General features: G+C 50.1%; 1 protein-coding gene across 2 annotated transcripts in view; it reads right to left on the reverse strand.

The window, feature by feature from the left end:
* The window catches only part of ZC3H3 (zinc finger CCCH-type containing 3), a 156,566-nt gene that overhangs the window by 85,879 nt on the left and 46,909 nt on the right, over window positions 1-23,778 (reverse strand). For both annotated transcript variants that reach the window (XM_057406663.1, XM_057406662.1), the window contains exon 4: window positions 5,566-5,716. In XM_057406663.1, coding sequence (XP_057262646.1) covers window positions 5,566-5,716 — 151 coding nt within the window. The remainder of the gene's footprint in view (window positions 1-5,565; window positions 5,717-23,778) is intronic.

The following is a 23,778-nucleotide window of genomic DNA, read 5'->3' on the forward strand; positions in this document are numbered from 1 at the left end:
ACACCAAGGGCAGAGCTGGCTCTGAAAACTATTTTGCCAACCTACTTCCATCTAATTCCACCACCCACTGCTAAGCCAAAGCCCCATTGGTCTCCATCCCATGTGTGTCATTGATGGGTTTGGTATTTTCACAGCTGTATCAGGAATTAAACCAAAAAGTTCTCTCCAGACTAAACTAATGGCTCATGGACTAATCTGGTTTCCACAGCCACTAGCTCCAGATGCTGCTGGAGAAAAGGTGTGAATCCCTCAAATGGAAAACTGCAAAATGACAGCTGGGGAGATGCCTCTTACAAATGCTCGTATTCCATAGCATCATGGAATGGTTTGGGTTGAAGGGACCTTAAAGCTCATCCAGATCCAAACCCTGCCACAGGCAGGGACACCTTCCACTGGAGCAGCTGGCTCCAAGCCCCTGTGTCCAACCTGGCCTTGAACACTGCCAGGGATGGGGCAGCCACAGCTTCTCTGGGCACCCTGTGCCAGCGCCTCAGCACCCTCACAGGGAAGAGCTTCTGCCTAAGAGCTCAGCTCAGTCTCCCCTCTGGCAGGTTAAAGCCATTCCCCTTGGCCTGTCCCTACAGGCACTTGTCCAAAGCCCCTCTCCAGGTCTCTTGCAGCCCCTTTAGGCACTGGAGCTGCTCTCAGGTCTCCCCTTCAGGAGCCTTCTCTTCTCCAGGCTGCCCCAGCCCAGCTCTCTCAGCCTGGCTCCAGAGCAGAGCTGCTCCAGCCCTTGCAGCAGCTCCGTGGCCTTCCTTGGACTCACTCCCACATTCCAAGTAGATTCTCCTCTCAAACTACCCTGAAAACTAAACACCATGTGGTGGGGGCTGCTTATCAAGGTGCTTCTCACATGGGATGCTTCAGCATTGTCTTTCTAACGGTCATCGGGTCTTGTTTAAGGGAATCAGGCTTTTAGGACATCTGCTGCCATCCCCACATCCCTCTCATCATAGCAGTAATTCCTGGGATCGCCATCCCGTAGCCACCAAATCACAGCAGGCACAATGACTGGGGCTGCCCTTCCCCTGCTCCTTTCAACATCAAACTCTAAAGGCTTTGCAGGGGGACAGGGTCCAGAGCCCAGAAGACTCCTGTTTCCATTTCACTCCATTCAAGATGCTCCAGGCCAAGGAAGAGAAAGAAAGGAAGAAAACAACACTAAAGCACACAAGTGCATCCTCTGCTGATGAGTCTGTTCTACTGAGCAGGCATTTCTCTGACAAATGTTAGATTATCTTCTTTACTTATTAATAGTGCTGGAGGGGAAGGACTGTCCCTCAAGAGGTGCTGCAATGCTTTCTGAAGGAAACATCAGAGCTTCTCTATGAGCACCAGGCTGGTATCTGCAGACAGGTTACTTTCAAACACATGCCTCAGTCGTTCAGAAGAAAACTCTTCAAAGTGGGTCAGTGTTTGAGTCGCCCATCAGGGGTCTACAAACACGACATCAGCTCTGTGTTGGCTTTCTGCTCCCCAAAAATAGGTCTTAAAGTGGCTCTGCCTCTCCACGAGAGGGTGAGTTGGGATCTCCTGCAGGTATTGCTGCACTCTCCTTCTCCCAGGCAATGCTCTTGGCACAGTTCCTGGCTGAGCCCAGTCCAGACATGGCATTCACCATATGGGAGCATGGACACTTCCCACCGCTGCCTCGGGATGGATGCTCAGTGGCTGTTGTGGTTGTTCCTTTTGCTTTGTTCCGCCTGCAACAGGACTATTCCTTTGTTGGAGCATGTAGCTTTGCACAAGGGAGTATCTGCAATGACTGGGAGCATCCTCCTGCCCTTATCCTTATCTGCTCCATCAGCCACGGTGTGTTGGGGTGGAGGATCCCAGTCACAATGGCAGACACCCTACCTACTTTTCCAGCAGTTTTCACAACTTTACAGCACCCTCAGCTCCAGAAGGCTTCTGCTGCCTCTGGGCAAGGTCTGTGAAACCTGAACATCCTGGTGGCTGCATCTGCTGACACCCTGTGAATCACAGAATCACAGAGTGGTTTGGGTTGGAAAGGACCTGAAGCCCATCCAGTTCCAACCCCTGCCAAGGGCAGGGACACCTTCCACTAGAGCAGGGTGCTCCAAGCCCCTGTGTCCAACCTGGCCTTGAACACTGCCAGGGATGGGGCAGTCACAGCTTCTCTGGGCACCGTGCCTCAGCACCCTCACAAGGAACAGCTTCCTCATTATATCTAACCTGAACTTCCCCTGTTTCAGTCTGAACCCATCACCCCTTGTCCTATCACTGCAGTCCCTGATGAAGAGTCCCTCTCCAGCAGCCTTGTAGCCCCCTTCAGACACTGGAAGCTGCTCTGAGGTCACCACGCAGCTTCTCTCCTCCAGGCTTAACAGCCCCAATGTTCTCAGCCTGTCTCCATACAGGAGGTGCTCCAGCCCTTGGTCATCCTCGTGGCCTCCTCTGGACTTGCTCCGACAGCTCCATGTCCTTATGTTGAGGACACCAGAACCGCGACACACGGAAAGAGGCAGGAAGCAGGAGCAGCATCACCACCATCACTTAACATGCAGCTTGATCCATCACAATTCCTCCCTGGCAACTCACTTAGCCCTCTCCTGGTGGCAAGAGGCTGTGTGAGGAGAGGACACTGCCCCCCCCACAATGTCAATAGGAGCAAATGGGATTTAAGGCAAGCAAATGAGAGCCCTCCTGAACCGTGCTCCTGCGAAGCAGAGGGAGATGAAGGGGGAGGAGTGAAAAGGAGAATCCATAAATCTTCACTTCATTCACAATGATCCGGAGCTCTTATTAAGTAAATTAATTGAAGTTAATTTAACTCGATCATGACTCCCGATCACAGTGATTTACTGAGGGGGAAATTGCATTAGGAAAGGCCACACTCGCCAGATAGAAGAACGGAAGAGAATTAGATCCACTTAGCAATGGGAATTAATATGGAAATAGCAGGTGTAAATTTCACCTTATCAAGAGAGGGAAAATGATCTTCATAAATTCGGAGCAATGGCCCCCGAGTTGCTTATAAATCTATTTAAAACAAAAATATTACCAAAAGTGTGCTAAAATTAATTTCAAATATACTTCCTTCTCTCGCCTTGGAGTCAAGTCAGCAGCAGGGGCAAGTTTCATGCAAGGCAGCAGGAAGGGGAGGACACGACTCATCACCCAAGGGATCAGCACCAGGTACCTCAAGACCTACAGCATCACCCAAGGGATCAGCACCAGGTACCTCAGGACCTGCAGCAACTCCCCCTGTCACTCATGTCACAGAATCATGGAATGGTTTGGGTTGGAAAGGACCTTAAGGTTATCCAGTTCCAACTCCCTGCCATGGGCAGGGACACCTCATGCTAGACCATGTCACCCAAGGCTCTGCCCAACCTGGCCTTGAACACTGCATGAGACAGACACAGCTCCTGCCTAATGTTTCTTGTGGCAGTGTATTCAATCTGAAAAGATCAGTGCCTTTGTAAAATCCTTGCACATCACCTTTGGACTTCCCCAGACCTGGATTTCATAGCAGGAACTTCCCCTTAGCAACAGTTAGAAACCACACTGGGAGCAGCACTTGGCTGCAGCACCACCAGCCTTTGAGTATCCCACTTCTGGCTTAAGGTGAAAAGGATGTTAGAACCAATAGCTGACCATTCAGTATGATGAACACCCAATGATGAATGAGGAGGTGTCTAATCCAGTGCTGCAGCAACACACAGTGTGTCCCACCACCACCAAAGCCCCCCACTGATTAGGCCAAAACAAAGCAAAGCAGCAAGAAAGCAGCTTCTGGCTCCTTGCTTGTTACAGGTCCAAGAGGATGCTATGAATGATGGAGAAAACCCTACAGGAGAAGCATTTGCCATGTGCTTCCTCCAGCCAGAGCAGATGATGGATCACACACCACTAAGGTAATAGGAGACGGAGTAAGTGATTTATTGCTTCTTTAAAACATAATTGTTTTAATTGCTGATGGCATTTGATCAAGATTTGTCTGAAGCAGCTGGAAGACCCAAACTACATCATGCAGTGAAGTCAGAGATTAATATGGATAAAGTGACTCTACAAGTGAGAGCTTGCAGCCAATCCTGGTGGCATGAACAGGTTGTTTCTCTGCAGAATCACTACTCAGCTGAGCAAGAGCCATGACCCAGCAGCTTGAGACTCCTGCTCCAACCCTGACTGAAGTCCTGCCCTCCTCAGCTGTCACTGTAGATCCTCCATCCATCAACTATCCAGATCTGGAGTAACAAGCTACAAACCTGAGCCAAACAGTTGGAACATGAGTTGCTTTCTACTAATTAAGGCTGAACTTCATAGAAGACTGGTTTGGGTTGGAAGGGACCTCAAAGCTCACCCAGTTCCAACCCCCTGCCACAGGCAGGGACACCTTCCACTAGAGCACCTTGCTCCAAGCCCTGTCCAGCCTGGCCTTGAATGTTTCCAAGGATGAGGCATCTACCACCTCTCTGGATAACCAAGGTAGGCATCTATCACAGCACATGCATCTGCAGCAGATCAAACTTGAGGTGGCAATGAGAAGCCTCTCTCCATCCCTTACCACTGATGCCTGAAACAGTTTCACAGGTCAGGCTCATACATCAATGGGCAATAGTTTTGGGCAATGCCATGTCACAGTGTGACACAGTGCACCCAGAGGAGCTGTGACTGCCCCATCCCTGGCAGCCAACAACAGGGAAAAACCCACTGCATTCCTCAGCTCCTTGGGTTTGCTGCACTGGGATGAGTAACAAGAAATCCATATCCAGGCCAGGCTCTGTTTGCCCAAAATATTGCCTGTGACAGTGGCAAAGAAGCATCTCAGGAGGAGGAGAAGTCATTCTCACCCTAAGGCCAGCCAAAATCTGCATTATAACCAAAACCACCAGTTCTAATAGCAGTTTTAGAGCATCAGTTTTAGAGCATCAATCACCATAATGATCTTTCTGCTTCACACACAACTTCCAAGCTTTGTCTTGACATCAGAGATGTTCCCTGGTAACATCTCCACCAGCAAATGTGGCTGCAGCTCGCCCATAGCTGAAACACAGATGCCAGCACAGCTGATTTAGGCTCATACTCTAGGGTATTGCACCATCCTTTGGTGACATCCTTCACCAGATGGGTGCTGGCACACCAAGTTATTTGTTCCAGGGCCAGGCTGATGTTCCATCCATCCAGATAACCCAGGAAGAAGCAAGTTGTGCCTGCACCTACTTCCTGGTGTAGGTTTGGGACTTCCAACATGCTTTCAATAAGCTCCTCTGTAGCACCAACATACATAACATTATAAAGCAGAGGGAAGGTCTGGCCATGTCTGCCTCCAGAAGAAGCAGCAACTTTGCTGAGGTCTGATGTTAAAAGTTGAGTTTATTCTTAGAGCTTATTTAACTGCTTCATGGAAACAATTCATTCCCATAGGGAATAAATAGGAAGCCACAGGCTGTAGGAAAACTGTTGGCCACCAACACCGACTAGCATGATTCCTAACGGGATTTTACAGCCTGAGTGAATAAACCCAGCTAAACAAATAGAGAAATTAAGTGATGAACACACATTGGTAATAACACAATAGCCAAGGGATGGAAGAATTACCTGGATGTCACGGGGCGCCTCATCTTCCAGTTGGGAATGGGGCTGTTGAAAGGCGATGAGGTTGCAGGCACCACGTTCTTCTTCACTATCCTGTAACGGGTCTTTATCACCTTGTTGGCAGGGGGGCTCCTGAGGAAGTGCAAGTTGGCTCCTACAAGAAAGTAAACGGAAGAAGGGCTGAAATTCAGGTGTGTGTGGGATAGAAGGGAACTCACCAACATATGTCTTACACCAAACTCTAAGATCCATGAAAAGCGGGGGGAAAAGGGGGTAAAAGACCCCTGGGGTGCATCAAACATGAGACCACCATGGTTAATGATAACAGAAAGGCTCTGATGGATGCGGGTTGGCTTCACCAACCCAGAAGCAAAACTCTAACATGGATTCACCAATACCTTGATCCCCAGCACTGGAACTGAGTTTCTGCATTGGGTTCAAGCTTAAAGAGGGACATTCAGGTTGGATATAAGCATGAATTTCTCTACTGTGAGGGTGGTGAGACACTGGAACAGGGTGGCCAAGGAACTTGTGAATGTGCCACCCCTGGCAGTGTTCAAGGGCAGGTTGGACACAGGGGCTTGGAGCACCCTGCTCTAGTGGAAGGTGTCCCTGCCCATGGCAGGGGGTTAGAACTGGATGAGTTTTAAGATCCCATCCAACACAAACCAGTCTATGGTTCTATGATTTAATCACTCCCATTTTCCTCCTGTTTCACACTGGTTTATTCTGCTGAATGTTCCATGCCATTAACACTTACACATTTGACTCTGGTTTTCCTCCACTTGATGGCAAGCAATTTTTTGTGCAGCTTTAAGAAATGCATCTAATTGCCTGACTTTTATAACATACACTGTAACTGCCCAGATAATTAAAGCTGACACTCCGTGCTGAGACCAAGGCTTCTGGGTTTATCACTGATTTAAAGGGCCGGCTGTTATTCTTGGGGATGCTCTAATAATTAGAAGGTTGAGAGAGGAAAAGCAGAATCATTATTTCCCCTGAAAATGTTGGACCCATCCCCATGTTTGCCTTGGTGAAAGAAAGGAGAATCAGGCTGTGTTCCAGGTAAAGGGGTAATCTGGATATATGCTGGAAGTAGAAAAACAGGAACATCAAAAGCAGCGTGACCAGCAGGTTAAAGGAGGTGATCCTGCCCCTCTGCTCGACTCTGGTGAGACCCCACTTGCAGCACTGTGTGCAGTTCTGGAGTCCTCAACATCAGAAGGACATGGAGCTGTTGGAGCAAGTGCAGAGGAGGCCACGAGGATGCTCAGGGGCTGGAGCACCTCCTGTATGGAGACAGGCTGAGAACATTGGGGCTGTTGAGCCTGGAGAAGAGAAGCTGCGTGGAGACCTCAGAGCAGCTTCCAGTGTCTGAAGGGGGCTACAAGGATGCTGGAGAGAGACTCTTCATCAGGGACTGGAGTGATAGGACAAGGGGTGATGGGTTCAGACTGAAACAGGGGAAGTTCAGGATGGACATAAGGAAGAAGCTGTTCCTTGTGAGGGTGCTGAGGCACTGGCACAGGGTGCCCAGAGAAGCTGGGGCTGCCCCATCCCTGGCAGGGTTCAAGGCCAGGTTGGACACAGGGGCTTGGAGCACCCTGCTCTAGTGGAAGGTGTCCCTGCCCATGGCAGGGGTTGGAACTGGATGCGCTTTAAGGTCCGTTCCAACCCAAACCATTCTATGACTCAGATACCCATCGCTTTAGAGGTGAGGAAAGAAGAGAGAGGAAAGAAGACAGAAAGCAAATGGGTTTTCATCACTGCTTCCCTGTCCTGGGACTTTTTATATCAGCCTAAATTCTTCAGGCCAGCAACTTCACCACTGGGTTGGTTTCTAAAGCCCTTTGCAAGGTTTAAGCTCTAATTCCCATTCCAATTACTCTCAAGCACTGGCAAAGTTGGAGCATTTTGCTTCAGAGAACTGCATTTAGGACTGCAAGATGGGAACAACAGAAGGACAGACATGCCAACCCCTGCATGGCCCAATGCTGCACACACAGGATGAAATCCCACCTACTTTGAGACTGAGACCTTTTTAACCCAGGAGGCATGGATGCATCCAGCCTCTCATGGATACAGCATCAAGCACGTACCCAAAGCAGCTCTTCCACACAAGGATGGGATGAGAGCCACAAACCCCCCTCCTCCCCATACAGCACCAGCACAAGTTGACCCTTTCCCTCCACCTTCCAGAATTATTAAGCTGGGAATTCACTGAATCCATTATGAACATCATTTTGCTGCCCTTACACCAGCTTTAGTTGCCACTCATCATCCCAGAACCTCATCAAACTCCTGTTTGACACCGTCTCCCCGCTCGCGCAAGCAATAGAGGTCCCAGATTGTTGAGCTTTAGAGGCATCCTCACCCCCCTTCCCTGCCCAAACAGGCTGGCACCTGGTAAACTCTATTCCCTGGAGGTAATTGGATGGTGTATTCATGCCGAAGCTGCTCTTCTGAAAGTGCCTGCATGCACAGCTCCAGCATTAACCACCTCCTCAAAGAGCCTCTCCGAAGAGCTCCGGTTGCTATTATTACTTGCTAGCTGAGGGGTTTTGTGTAGATAATCATGTTATTTAGACAGGATGTTGGTTTAATTCCCTTCATTACAGCCTCCCAGGGTTGTAATTTGGGTGGGTTTTTTTTTCCCCTCTCCTCCACATGATGTATTCCCCGTGGCACATTTCACTCAAATCAAACACTTTTGGCTTTTATTACAAACAATACCCCAGCGTCCCCTGTTATCAGCCCGGCGCACACACGCGGGCTCCTCGCACAGCTCCAGAGGTCAGGTCTAATGACTAATCGATCTCATTAGCTTTCCTAATTAAAAACTTTACTACCGCAATGGAAGACAAACTACAACCAAAAAAAAAACCCACCCACCCACCCTGCTTGCATCATCTTGGAATGGGATATGAGCAGCATTTATCAGCCCAGGCTCCCGGCGCAATGGGACGCGCGCTGCTGAGGTCGGTGCTTTGTTCCGAGCTGCGCATCCCATGGGATCGCGGTAAAAATCACGGGGTAAACTCTAATCCTGAGCTGGAAGTGGGTAATTTGCTGCCAAAAGCTCTTGTCATGGTGCTGCGAGCAGATGGGAGTCCACCAGTGAATGCATCCCTTAGGAAAGGGGTTGAATGCAACGTGGATCCGTATCATGGAGTCACAGAATGGTCTGGGTTGGAAAGGACCTTGAAGCTCATCCAGTTCCAACCCCCTGCCACGGACAGGGACACCTTCCACTAGAGGAGGTTGCTCCAAGCCCCATCCGACCCGGTCTTGAATACTATGGGACTTATCCTGCCCATGGCAGGGGGTTGAAACTAGATGATCTTAAGGTCCCTTCTAACCCAAACCAGTCTAGGATTCTATGATTTCTGTTCTGTCTCCCCAAAATGAATGAGGTTTTAACGTCAAAAAGGGAGAGCTTTTCTCCAACCCCAATAGAAAGTGGAGAATGAAGAGCACTTGCAAGGAGGTTTCAACATAATAAAGTAAAACCTTTTGTAAAAACATGCATTTACCCCCCAAAAATGGAGGGAGGGAGCACTAACCTGCTGCTACTTAATCCAAATCCTTCATCCCTATAAGTTCTCATTAAGTCAGAATCATAGAATCATAGGATCATGGAACGGTTTGGGTTGGAAGGGACCTTAAAGCTCATCCAGTTCCAACCCCTGCCATGGGCAGGGACACCTTCCACTAGAGCAGGGTGCTCCAAGCCCCTGTGTCCAACCTGGCCTTGAACCCTGCCAGGGATGGGGCAGCCACAGCTTCTCTGGGCACCCTGTGCCAGCGCCTCAGCACCTTCATAATCCTCCAGTTCTGCCAAAAAATGAGCAGAGGGGAGGTGGATATTAACTAATTTTGCCTGTTTTTCACCTAAACCAGGTCCAACAGTCCCAGTCCTGGCACACAGGCAGTGGGGAATGTTGTACCCTGAGCCTGTGTGACTGTGCTGTTACAGCAGCTCTCAGCATCCTCAGCCACCCGAGCACTAACAGGTACGTGTCCAAGTCCATGAGGCGAGAGGAAGATGCTGCTGCTTGGGGTGGATGAGGGAAAGTGCAGTGGTGGTGGAGTAAATCCTGCCCACCTACTGCTGGGAGAAGGAAGCTAAATAAGGAAGATGGATTTCAGAGTGCACATACCCAAAGCCGAGAACCACAGAATCAGGGACTGTCAGGTTCAAAGGGACCTCAAGGATCATCTGGTCCAACCTTTCTAGCACAGCATGACCTAGGCTAGATGGCCCAGCACCTTGTCCAGCTGGATCTTAAAGGTGTCCTGCACTGGGGAATCCACCACTTCATGGGGAGATGATTCCAGTGGCTGATTGTACTCACTGGGAAACATTTTCCTCCTGTGTCCAACTGGAATCTCCCCAGCAATAACTTGTGCCCGTCAGCCCTTGCCTATTCCATGCACCTCCTTGTAAAAAGGAGTCTCCATCATCTTTGTAGCCACGCTTTAACTACTGGACATGGGGGTAAGGTCTCCCCGAGCCTTCTTTTCTCGAGGGGGAACAAGCCCAGCTCTCTCAGCCTTTCCTCAGTTTCCCAGTCCTTGGATCACCTTTGTGGCCCTTCTCTGGATTCTCTCCAGCTTGTCCACATCATCTTTGCATAGCAGGGACCAAAACTGAACACAGTAACAAGAGATTATTACTGCTTTTAGAAAAGGATATGGGATAGGAAAAACTTCCCAAACGGACGCACAAATGAGGCAGGAATGGGAAAAGACCTACAGTAACCAGTGCTGTGGGCCATGACATGACCTGGGTCCTATCAGGTCTCCCACCCTCCATCAACAGACCTCCCATGTGTGAGTCTCTGCTGGCGCACACCAGACACCGGCAGCTCCATCCCAAGCTGCTGGCACTGCGGCTGTTCAATCCCACTCCAAGGCGAGCCTGGGAAGCTGTGAGTGACAGGTACATTGATCTTCCAGCACTTGGAAGCGAGACAGGAGCAGGAATGAATGCAAATTGGGGAGCAGAAGCTGTATCTCTGATAGGATGCCAGTATTGTCCCCAGCTCCAGAGGAGACCTTTGGGATGCAGAGCAATGCAAAGGGGTCACCCTATGGGACCCTTCTGACCCAGTCACAGTGAGTCAACTAAGAACAAAAGCAAATCAGAGGCGAAAACCCTCTGATAAATCAGAGTTGCTGTTTCAAAGACAGATATTAGGAAGAATAATAAAAGAATAAGGAATACATGTGCAAAGGATGCTACCAACATGCCTGAACTCCTGATACAGGCTCTGATGCTAGCAGATGTGCACTCAAAACCAAAGCAGCTCCAAAAAGGACTGAAAATCTCTGCTCAAGGGTATTCTAAAGCCAAACACTTTCTAACATGAAGATGAACCCTAGAAACACTCTCGCTAAAGGATGTGCTCCCGGCCTGGAAATAAAGATCCAGCAAAACCCACCATTACGTCTCCCTCATCTCCCAGAACAAAGAAGTTTTGGACCTACCCAACTGTCCTGGGTTCAGCAGTAGCACTCATTTTTCTCCTTCTCAGTAGCTGGTGCAGTGCTGTGGTTTTGACTTTCAGCCTGGGAACAGCGCTGATAACACCGATGGTTTTAGTTGCTGCCCAGTGATGTTTACTCTGACCAAGGACTTTGTGAGCCTCATGCTCTGCCAGGGCGGAGGGGAAGCCAAGAGGAAGCAGAGACAGGACACCTGACCCAAACTAACCAAAGAGGTATTCCATACCACAGCATGTCATGCCCAGGATGTAGAACTGGGGGCAGTTACCCGGAAGGGCGAGATCAGTGCTTGGTCGGGCTGGGTATCGGTTGGCGGGTGCTGAGCGGTTGTATTCTCTTCCCTTGTTATTTCCCTTATCATTATTATTATTGGTGTTATCAGCAGTGATTTGTGTTATACCTTAGTTACTGGACTGCTCTTATCTCAACCCCTGGCAGTCACATTCTTTTCAATTCTCCTCCCCATCCCTCTGGGAGCCGGAGGGGAGGAAGGCGGGGAGTGAGCAAGCGGCTGCATGGCAGCTAGGCTTAAACCATGACACCAACTCATGCATGGACCTTTCAAGAGTTACATTAACAGATCACAGAATGGTTTGGGTTGGAAAGGACCTTAACATCACCCAGTTCCAACCCCTGCCGTGGGCAGGGACACCTTCCACTAGAGCAGGTTGCTCCAACCCCTGTCCAATCTGGCCTTGAACACTGCTAGGGATGGGGCAGCCCCAGCTTCTCTGGGCACCCTGTGCCAGCGCCTCAGCACCCTCACAGGGAAGAACTTCTGCCTTATACCCAACCTGACATCAAATGACCTTGCAATGGGGATATATTGTGAATGAACCAGGATAAAGTTTCTTTCCTGCACCTACACCCCAAAGCAAATCATTTTGGTGTCCCCATCACACCACAGGCACCTGCAAGACACCAACCCTGAGCCACACGATACCTTTTATTCTGCCTACCAACTTGGGCAAGTCCCCAGAGTTAACAAAAGGCTTTAGGAATTACTGTAATACTGTTAGGAATCGAGTGTGAAAGCAGGCACCAGCGTTAGGGGATGATTATCTCGGAGCGTGTTCAATATGTTCCCACAGAATGGCACAGCAAGAGGTTAATTATATTGCGACTGGAATCCGCTTCCAAAAGGCCCATCCTTGGCTTGAAGAGGGGAATTGAATTTTCACACTCATTCAGTTCCCAGCTCTTTCAAGAGCAATGGCTATTTATGCCAGAATGGAAATGATGGCTTATGAGCATCAACTGCTGTTTAATAGGACATAAATCCAATTGATCAGAAGTGCTCTACCTGTAACCCCAAGCAAGACTGCTGTTTCAGGCTGTAAGAGTCACAGAGGACAAGGGTGGCACAGGTTTTGCAGCTGGAATGTCTGAAGGGGCTCTGAACCCATTGCAATGGTTGCTCAGCACGGCAGCAGCTTCCACTGGGAACATTTGGGGAATTAACTCCAAATCTGCTTTCCTGATTCCTTTACGCTGAAGGGACCGCAGGCAAAGATGAAGTTAAGGGAAGCCATCAGGCACCATGCTGAAGAATGTAAGGAAATACCTGTTTTCATAGGATCAGGGATTGGAAGGGACCTCAAAGCTCATCCAGTTCCAAACCCTGCCACAGGCAGGGACACCTTCCACTAGAGCAGGGTGCTCCAAGCCCCTGTGTCCAACCTGGCCTTGAACACTGCCAGGGATGGGGCAGCCACAGCTTCTCTGGGCACCCTGTGCCAGCACCTCAGCACCCTCACAGGGAAGAGCTTCTGCCTAAGAGCTCATCTCAGTCTCTCCTCTGGCAGGTTAAAGCCATTCCCCTTGGCCTGTCCCTCCATCCCTTGTCCAAAGCCCCTCTCCAGGTTTCCTGGAGCCCCTTTAGGCACTGGAGCTGCTCTCAGGTCTCCCCTTCCTGCAGCAGAGGGGCAGGATCCCCTCCCTGAGCTGCTGCTCACGCTCTAGGGGTGCAGCCCAGCACATGGGGGGGTTCTGGGCTCAAGCACACACTGAAGCCGGTTCTGGATGCTTTAGATGCCCTGAAGCAGAATGCAGGTTGTATTTATACCAGGATTACTTTAAAGGCTCTTAGACAGGAAGGAAGCTGAGAGCACCAGCAAAGAAAGAAGCAGCATCTCTCACTCCCTGTTTAGAATCAATCCAAAGGTTTAGGAAAGCCCCGCCAAGCGTGGAGATGGCATGGGGGAACCAGGCGATCCCTTGGCTGTTGAGAAGGAGAGAGAGCGTGGAGGAGAGCACCTGGAGAAGCTGGGGACAGTGCAGAGAGGAAACACTGTCAGCAAGTGTGACACGGGAGAAGGGGAGGTAGCAGAAAGGAAAGAAGCAGGTGTGAAAGTCAGGGAGCTCCTCCAAGAAAATCCCTGGGAAAATGCTGCTGGAAAAGATACCCAGGACCAGCATCCTGAAAGTGGAATTCCTGCAGTCACCTTTCAGCCCACTGTGGCTGAAGAAGTTTGAAAGAAGGAAACCACACAGCATCACACAACATTGGTGATTCCTTCTTGAAATTAGGGAGCAGAATCTCAATACCTGTTACCTGGGACTCATGTTTCATAGTGTACATCTGCATGCACTTTCACATAGCTCAGTTCTCTCTGTGATCAACCCATCCATCTGCTCCATCCATCCATCCATCCATCCATCCATCCATCCATCCATCCATCCATCCATCCATCCACCCATCCATCCCCTCTATAACCTGTCTACCAAAACAGGGCAATACAGGTGTCTTCCTATGGAAAGCACCATTACCAGTTTGTCTACTGACCATGTACAACACTTCTGGTTGTTCAACAAGTAGGAGTTTTTACAGGGAATGAGGAAAAATGCACACTTTAATCCTACAAGCACTTGTGAGCAGTACAGCAAGTGTCTGCCCCTTCCCACCCCAGACACAGGCTGCACTTCCATCCATAGCTGAGACGCTGCATATAAAGAATCATGGAATGGTTTGTGTTGGAAGGGAGCTTAAAGCTCATCCAGCTCCAACCCCTGCCAAGGGCAGGGACACCTTCCACTAGAGCAGGGTGCTCCAAGCCTCCTCCAACCCAGCCTTGAACACTGCCAGGGATGGGTCATTCACCACTTGCTGGATCTGGCTGCTTTGAGTTTCTGTTGGAGCACCAAACTTAAGATGCACAGAGCCAGCCCCTCCATTTAGGAAAGGTATTTGATACCAACTCACAAGCAGAGCAGCCTGGACAGAGTCCTCAGTGATGCTTTTGGAAGCCACCGTAAGCCCTACAGCAGCCAAACCAGCACAGCACAAAAACCCAGCCAGCAGAAGACTTTCTGCTTGTGCCTCTGTGAGTAAAACTCCCCTGGACCACAGCACTGGGGAGCTTTTATGTGTTTATTTTTTATCCCACTAAAAGGCATTTAAATCTTGCACCTACTGCTGAAGATGCATGATGTGCGTCTCCTGGACCTGGAGAGACTAACACTGATTTAACACACGGAGATCTTTACTCGTGATTGGTAGCCCATTACACACCGGTTGTCAGCACGTTGTACATCACAGCCCGTGCTCTCCTTCCTCCAGCTAGCAGGAAACCATCTGGTTATTCACAGGGGTTTGCATCCCTTATAGTAAGGATTAACTTTTCCAACTGAACTCCAGTGGGGAAGGACTGGGAATACAGCCATGGGCTGCAGCATCTCCATTCCTCCATCATAAAGATAAGGGCAGCTCCATGAGGATCATTGCCACACACACCAGCAAGCGAGAAGAACATATATCCCCATAGTGGCTGCCTTTATGGTCCCAAGTCCAAACACTCAGTTACTCTACAGCAATCGCTCTACATAGAAATGCTGGAAAACATCTGGAATTATTCTCTCCAATCACAAAGCATAGGGAAAGGCAGAGATGGATGGATTCTGTGATAGATGGATGTGACCAGCAGGTCAAAGGAGGTGATCCTGCCCCTCTACTCTGCCTCTCATGAGACCTCACTTGCAGCACTGTGTGCAGTTCTGGTGTCCTCAACATCAGCAGGACATGGAGATGTTGGAGCAAGTCCAGAGGAGGCCACGAGGATGAGCAGGGGCTGGAGCACCTCCTGTATGTAGATAGGCTGAGAACACTGGGGCTGTTCAGGCTGGAGAAGACTCCAGGGAGAGTTTCTTGTGGCCTTTCAATAATTAAAGGGGCCTATCAAAAAGAGGGGGAGAAACTTTTTAGCAGGGCCTGTTGAGATAGGATAAGGCTTGGTTTTAAACTAAAAGAGGGGAGATTCAGATTAGATATAAGGAAGAAATTCTTTACAGTGAGGTTGGTAAAACACTGGCACCAGTTGCCCAGAGAGGTGGTGGCTGCCCCATCACCGGCCACATTCAAGGCCAGGCTGGATGTGGTTCTGAGCAACCTAGTTGAAGATTCAAGGCCAGGCTGGACAGAGCCTTGGGCAACATGGTGTAAGTGTGAGGCATCCCTGCCCATGGTACCGGTTGGAACAGGATAATCTTAAGGTCCTTTCCAACCCAAACCATTCTATGGTTCTATGACCCTGCTGCTGAGAAGCCCCACAGTGGCCCCATCCAAACACCACAGGGGAAACGGAGCCGGATGAGGATGAGGAGCCACCACATTACCCATCTCTCCACTGGGATCAGGGAGAGGTGGTCACACTTAACGCGCTAAACGCACTCTTTCCAGCCATGGCCCACGGTGAAGAGCCCGAATGGGTCTCCAGAGCCCTTGTTCCAACACAACCCTTATTATTATAACAAAAGAGGGTGGTGGGGTTTTTCTCTCCCCCCCCTCTCCCTTCAGGGAATGATTATTAATGTGATTCCAGGAGCTGGGTCCATTCCTCTAAATGAGAGCGGGATGGCAGGAGGAAGGCTGATAAATGCCCTCCTCCCCCCGGCCGCGCGGCGGGAGCTGCCAGGGCCCCTGGTTCTAACAAGCTGCAGATGGAAGACGACTGGAATAACAGAGTATGAATTTTTATGAGTCTAATAAATCACTTCACTGCTTTTTTTTTTTTTTTTTTTCCCCTCCTCTTGATCGTTTTCAGCACTTCAGACACTTGGAAAAACCCCGGCTCTAATCAAATGGGTTCACAGATCCCGTGTTCACGCCTCGCCGGGGCACGCATGGAGGTGGCTCTGCTAAGGGAAACGACAGCGAGCGTTTGGCACTACGGAAATCCATTTGCATTCCGGCTTTGGGATTGAGCTCATTGATTTGGACTTAATTTAATAAGGAGAAATTTGAATCCTTTCGGTATTCCCCCTCCCTCAGAGCTGCTGCTCAAAGTTAGCGCCACCCAGGTAAACCTTTCCTAACTATCCAGTTAAAAAGCCCCTGAGCTGACTCTGGCATCAGCAGAGAAACTTGGATGAATTCTGTGAGAACAGAGGCAAACTTTGCAGGCAGAGGGTTTATTAACATCTCTTTAATTCTCTTTTCTATAGTGCTGTAGAAAGCAGGCAACGGAGAGGCTCCAAAGTCATCAAGAAACAAAAGGGTTCAACTTCAAGTTAAGGATGCACACATATGTTTGCTGAAGGAAGTACGAGGCCTGATGAGCACCATGGTGAGGGGAAGAAAGAATCAACACTTTGCTTTCCTTACCAAAAAGCTGCTCCTGAAACCTCCAGGACAGTGATTACCAGGAGAACAGAGGCCAAGTCAGACACACCATGGTGTGGTTACAGAGAACATGACCATTGCTCCCCACTGCTCTCTAATCCCTCAGGACCAAGCACAGGAATGCAACCTGTAGCTCCAGGAACTTTGAAGCCTGGAAAACAACATCCCTGTGATGGACGCAGCTATCCACACCAGTGCTGATGGCAAACCTCCATCACACCACACCAACAGCATCCTGAGCATTGATGCTTTACCCTCCCAAAAGAAGAAGGGCAAGTTAGCTGGGAAACCTGTTGTTTCGTAGAATGGTTTAGGCTGGAAAGGACCTTAAGATCATCTAGTTCCAGTCCCCTGCCACGGGTAGGGACACCTTCCACTAGAGCAGCTTGCTCCAAGCCCCTGTGTCCAACCTGGCCTTGAACACTGCCAGGGATGGAGCATTCACCACTTCTCTGGGCACCCTGTGCCAGCACCTCAGCACCCTCACAATAAAGAACTTCTTCCTTATCTCCAACCTGAACTTCCCTTGTTTCACTTTGAACCCATCACCCCTTGTCCTATCACTCCAGTCCATGATGGAGAATCCCTATCCAGCAGCCTTGCAGACCCCCTCCAGACACTGGAAAGCTTTTCCATCATCCTCATCCTCCCACAGCCTTTTAATCCATTCCCTCTGTTGTTTTTTTTTCCCCCGGCTTTTCATTTGCTTTTCCAGCACAGCGCTGCATCAGGGAGGGAATTCATCTTTGACAAACATTTACCGATTATCAAATCACAACTGCAGCTGCAGACAGGGGCAATAAGTCACTTGAAGCAACCGTCCCTATTGTAGGCTGAGGAGTTTGGGCAGCTCCTCGATGACAAATCACTCCTGTCAAAGCCGCGTGTTCCCTGGCGCTCCGAACCCGTGTTCTCTTGTTGTTCCACACTACCTGGTGTTTAATGACAACACTGTCAGACTAAGACGAAGCCTCGACGCTGTGGACTGTCAAAGCCCTATTAGAGGGAAGATTGAGACCCTGCTCTTCTTAAACTCACTCAAGCAACACAACCCACGAGTTTTTCTAATTATGGTGCGAGAGCCATCGATCGCGTGCTGACACCGAACCTCTCCGTATGAAATGGGAGTAGTTTGCTGGGTGACACTTGCTATAGATTATTGGGGGTGGGTTGGTTTCCCCCACACACACCTCCTTTTAGCCAAAGCTTAGGATGGATGGGAAGGAAGAAGAGGAAAGTCTATGCTTTCACTTAGGTAACGTCAAAGCAACTTTTGGGAGGTTGATGCTTGTATAATGCTTCCCTGGTTGGGAAAACCAACCTGCCTGCTCCAACTCACACATCTCCCAGCACACAAGCCCTACTTAGATTATCCCAATAAGTATCGAACATCAGGATGACCAACCTGGAGAAGAGAAGCTGCGTGGAGATCTCAGAGCAGCTTCCAGTGTCTGAAGGGGGCTACAAGGATGCTGGAGAGGGACTCTTCATTAGGGACTGAAGTGATAGGACAAGGGGTAATGGGTTCAGACTGAAACAGGGGAAGTTCAGGTTGGAGATAAGGAAGAAGTTCTTTACTGTGAGGGTGCTGAGGCACTGGCACAGGGTGCCCAGAGAAGCTGTGGCTGCCCCATCCCTGGCAGTGTTCAAGGCCAGGTTGGACACAGGGGCTTGGAGCAAGCTGCTCTAGTGGAAGGGGTCCCTCCCCATGGCAGGGATTGGAACTGGATGAGCTTTAAGGTCCCTCCCAACCCAAGCCAGTCTGGGATTTACTTCCCCAAGACCATGAGTAAACTGGGTTATTGTAAAGGAAACGATAAAGGTTCTTTGTATAAACCTGCACTGAGCATGTGGGACTCCTACACCCCACTTGAAATCTTTCATTCCTTGATCTTAACCCATCACAGAGCAGCACAGGGTTTCTCATAGGAGATTAGAACGTGAGGCCATACACTCACGACCTTAAACTCATCCAGTTTTAGTTCATGGCCACTGCTCCTCACCCTGTTGCTGAGCACCGCTGAAAAGAGTCTGGCACCATCCCCATGGCACCAACCTATGAGACACTGATCTTCAATGATAAGATCCCCTCTCAGCCTTCTCCTCTCTTAACAGGCCCAATCTCTCCTCATAAGAGGGATGCTCCAGACCCTTCATCATCCCTGTGGCTTCCACTGGACCCTCTCCAGCAGCTCCTTGTCTTTCTCATACTGAGAAGCCCAGAACTGGACACAGACATTGGAGGCAACAGCATCTTTTATGACTACAAATCTCCAGCAGTGCCTCTAATAAACAGCTCAGCTCCTAAACCCTGAGTGACAGCAAGCACAGCATTCCCCTTGTACCATCCTCGGGATCATCCAGGGATGTCAGTGTGGGAGAGGGAGAGAAGAACGAGAAATCTCACTTCTACCTCCAAGTTTGACAAGTCATTCTAGACAGGGGTGATATCACATCAAATACAGAATACTTGATACATTCTCATTTCCCTTCCGAGGCTGTCAGGTAATGCTGTTACTGACAGCACTACAGGGGTGTTCTGTAGTCTGAAGGAAAAGGGCACGTGCTCTGCTTGTTATTAAACCAAATACATCTTTCAGATGGAGAAAGAGCAACTTTAGATGGAGAAACAGCTACTCTCCACCTCCATCCACAAATAAACCCTCCGGGTAGGAGTCCTGCATAACTCCATACATCATGCAAGAGGCATGGAAGCCAAGTTCACCACATGGTGCCCTTGGAAACTTCCCAGCACAAATCCAGAGCTGGAATCACCGGGAGCTCTGGGTCTCCTTTCACCACCCAAGCGACCACGCTTCCCCCTCACCCTTAGAGGGATAACTTTACAGTGAAGAGGACTCAAATGCCAGGAGGACTTTGCTGTGGGTTAAGCGTGACCACATCATTTCTAATAATACCCACCAGAGTCACAGCGAGGTGGTGGTTCCCAAACTACCATGTGAGGCCATTGGATCGAGCTCCTGGCCATGCAAGGAGTCGCACCAAGCCTTGTCCTCGAGCACAGTGCCTGCACACAAGGGATGAGGACCCATATCCTGACCCAGGCCAGGCACTACCATCAGATCTTGATGTTGGAAGGAAGGTGAACGCAAAAAGGATGTGGAGCTGTTGCAGCAAGTCCAGAGGAGGCCACGGTGATGCTGTGAGGGCTGGAGCAGCTCTGCTCTGGAGCCAGGCTGAGAGAGCTGGGCTGGGGCAGCCTGGAGAAGAGAAGGCTCCTGAAGGGGAGACCTGAGAGCAGCTCCAGTGCCTAAAGGGGCTGCAGGAAACCTGGAGAGGGGCTTGTGACAAGGGATGGAGGGACAGGCCAAGGGGAATGGCTTTAACCTGCCAGAGAGCAGACTGAGATGAGCTCTTAGGCAGAAGCTCTTCCCCGTGAGGGTGCTGAGGCACTGACACAGGGTGCCCAGAGAAGCTGTGGCTGCCCCATCCCTGGCAGTGTTCAAGGGCAGGTTGGAGACAGGGGCTTGGAGCACCCTGCTCTAGTGGAAGGTGTCCCTGCCCGTGGTAGGGGGCTGGAGCTGGATGATGGAACTGGAGCCAGGGATGGAGCATCCATAACTTCCTTGGGCAACATCAAGAACTTCACAAGGAAGAATTAGCAAAAAGGAAAAACAGGAAGGGATTCCAAAGGGAAATGAAGGTATCTCCGTTTTCTTCCAAAGTTGATGCAGGTCAAGAAATATTGACCATTTTATAGGTAGAGAGCAAACAGTTTCTCTTTGTGTTGGATAAATCAATAATGAAGATCATTAAAGTTGGAGGAGTCTTCCCGTAAAGCCCTTCATTCCTTGCTACCCCATCCCTGCACTTGGGGAAAGGTCACATGGAGAGAAGCCCAAGGTGTCAACTTCCCAGGACGAGGAACATTCGATCCAGGAACAGAAATCAAAGCAGGGCCAGAAATGCTACCAGATACCAATGCCAGGGAGGAAAACCTGCAGGAACCTGTTGTAAACCTGCCAGGTCTCCAGTTCAGCAGTAAACATGGTCTGAAACCTCTCCTCTGACAAGTATTTATGAGAGGAGGGGGATTCCTAAAGCCAAGAAGGAATCTGCACCACCTTTCTGAAGCCTTATGGGAGAAAAGAGGAGCAGCAGTGTCTCAGCCAGGCTCTGCTCAGTGGTGAGGACATGGTGAGATGCTCTGCCTGCATCTCACCAGCATTAGGATGTTGTCATGACCAACCTGCACCCGATGTAGGAGCAATCTGTTTGTCTTTGAAATCGGCATTGTGCAGGACAATCCAGTTCAAGATTTAGCATTTTCAGCAAGGGGTTGGGGGGGTTCTGAGCATTTGGACAGAAGCAGGTTTGGGAATGATGCCTGGAAGAAGAAACTGGTGAGGAATGACTCCCATCAGCACCACCTAAAGCAGCAGATTCAAGCCCTCTGCTCCCCAGCATGGATTTTTTGCCCATTCTGTAGCTCTCAGTTGAGTCTTTTCAACTTGTGAATTCCAACAGGTCACTACAGACAGAGGCCCGGACAACATATATACAGTGACAACCCATCACCAAGTACAGCTGTGGCTTCCTGAAGAGCTTGTGAAAGGCAGGAGAGCAAACCCCCCCAGAGATGTGCTTTTGAATCACAGCATCATAGAATGGTTTGGGTTGGAAGGGACCTTAAAGCTCATCCAGTTCCAACCCCTGCCACAGGCAGGGACCCCTTCCACTAGAGCAGGGTGCTCCAAGCCCCTGGGTCCAACCTGGCCTTGAACACTGCCAGGGATGGGGCAGCCACAGCTTCTCTGGGCACCCTGTGCCAGCACCTCAGCACCCTCACAGTAAAGAACTTCTTCCTTATCTCCAACCTGAACTTCCCCTGTTTCAGTCTCAAGCCATCACCCCTTGTCCTGTTGCTACAGTCCCTAATGAAGAGTCCCTCTCCAGCATCCTTGTAGCCCCCTCCAGACACTGGAAGCTGCTCTGACGTATCCACACAGCTTCTCTCCTCCAGGCTGCACAGCCCCAATGCTCTCAGCCTCCAACTTTTAACCCCAAGTTCATTCAAGGAACTCAGAAGAGAACCTTTGGCTGCCAAGGCCGATCCTGACAAACCTGACACCGCAGCAGGATGACGCTCTCCACATTCCCAGACCAGCCTCCTACTATTACCGAGCTGTTCCAGCAACAACAACTGTCCCACCTCACTGCACAGTTATTTCAGATCTCCCCTTCTCCAGATCTTTCCATGAAAACCACCTCCTTTCTCCTTCACATTGAATCGCAGAATGGGTTGGCTTGGAAAGGACCCTAAGATCACCTAGTTCCTACCCCCTGCCATGGGCAGGGACACCTCATTCTAGGGTTATCAGCAAGGGGCTGTGCTGCTTCTAACACCATGACAGTGCCAAAAGGCCACAGGCAGGACTTGAAGAGGTGCAGTAAGTGTCTTGACCAAAGAGGAGAGAAGACCTGAACAGGCTGCTGTGGTCATCTTGGTCATCGTGGTGTGCAAGTGCTGCACAGGGACACCCTGGGAGCATCCACTGGTACTGCACATCTTTACTGTGAGGGTGCTGAGGTGCTGGCACAGGGTGCCCAGAGAAGCTGTGGCTGCCCCATCCCTGGCAGTGTTCAAGGCCAGGTTGGACACAGGGGCTTGAGGACCCTGCTCTAGTGGAAGGCGTCCCTGCCCATGGCCCGGGTTGGAACTGGATGGGCTTCAGGTCCTTTCCAACCCAAACCATTCTATGGTTCTATGACAACAACAATCACCCCAACAAGCAACATCCTAGACCAGGAAACGGCTGAATTTTAGCAAGAACAATCGAACAAAAGTCACTTTGAACGTTCTGCTCCACAACTCGATGGCTTCTTGTCCAAAGGTCAGAAATCCCCTCATTAAAACACCCCCAGAATAGTCTCTCTATAAAAAGAACCAGGACTCAGAGCAAACCCCACATGCAAAGCACAAAACCACAATCCCCAGTGGCAGAGGGATTCTGCACATGCCACGAGGCAGCTCAGGGATGCTGTGTGAATAGCTGCACTCCAAACTGACTCTCAGCTCCTCTAGCACCTCCGAGAGCTCTCACATTAGCTCCCATAAGAGCCATGCTCTGCCTGTTGCTTGGGAATGGGGTCAGTGTGATTTGCCTTATGATCTGATCTGGTATGAGAAAGCCTGTGCTGCTTTGTGAGGGTGTAAGATCAAGGAATGAAAGATTCAGGATAGGTTCAGGAGTCACACACACACTCAGGGCAAGTTTGTAAAAAGCATCCTTAGAGTTTCCTTTACAATAACCCAGTTTAACTCATGGTCTTGGAGAAGTAAATCATAAAACCATGGAATGGTTTGGGTTGGGAGGAACCTTAAAACTTATCCAGCTCCAATCCCTGCCACGGGCAGGGACACCTTCCACTAGAGCAGGGTGCTCCAAGCCCCTGTGTCCAACCTGGCCTTGAACACTGCCAGGGATGGGGCAGCCACAGCTTCTCTGGGTACCCTGTGCCAGCGCCTCAGCACCCTCACAGGGAAGAGCTTCTGCCTAAGAGCTCAGCTCAGTCTCCCCTCTGGCAGGTTCAAGCCATTCCCCTTGGCCTGTCCCTACAGGCCCTTGCCCAAAGCCCCTCTCCAGGTTTCCTGCAGCCCCTTCAGGCACTGGAGCTGCTCTCAGGTCTCCCCTTCAGGAGCCTTCTCTTCTCCAGGCTGACCCAGCCCAGCCTGGTTACACTTTCATATCCCATGCACAGAAAACACAACCTTACACAAGCCAAGATCCATAAGGAGATAAAATAACCAGGAAATTCAAAAGGAGGAACAAAGGAAACCTTGTACAGCCCAACTTCAGATGATGGTGTAGAGGGTTCCCACCAAACCTTATAAATGAGGTTAAGTCTTGCCCTTGCTATCTAATTCCAGGGAACAGGGGAACAACAGCCACACACCATCAGGCTGGGCAAAGCTCCCAGTGCTGCCAGTGCCACCAAGATGAACAACACATGAAAGGGACCTGTGGAAGAGCCACAAAGCAGCTGAGCCAGGCTTGAGCTGGGAGGCACAGCACCCCAGAAGCACGTCTGGGGCATGTGCACAGCACATGCATTACTCCTGCTCT

Source organism: Pezoporus wallicus, unplaced genomic scaffold, assembly GCF_028554395.1.
Source record: "Pezoporus wallicus isolate ANWC-B61680 ecotype Strahan unplaced genomic scaffold, APGP_CSIRO_Pwel_v1 contig_13859, whole genome shotgun sequence".
NCBI lineage: Eukaryota > Metazoa > Chordata > Aves > Psittaciformes > Psittacidae > Pezoporus > Pezoporus wallicus.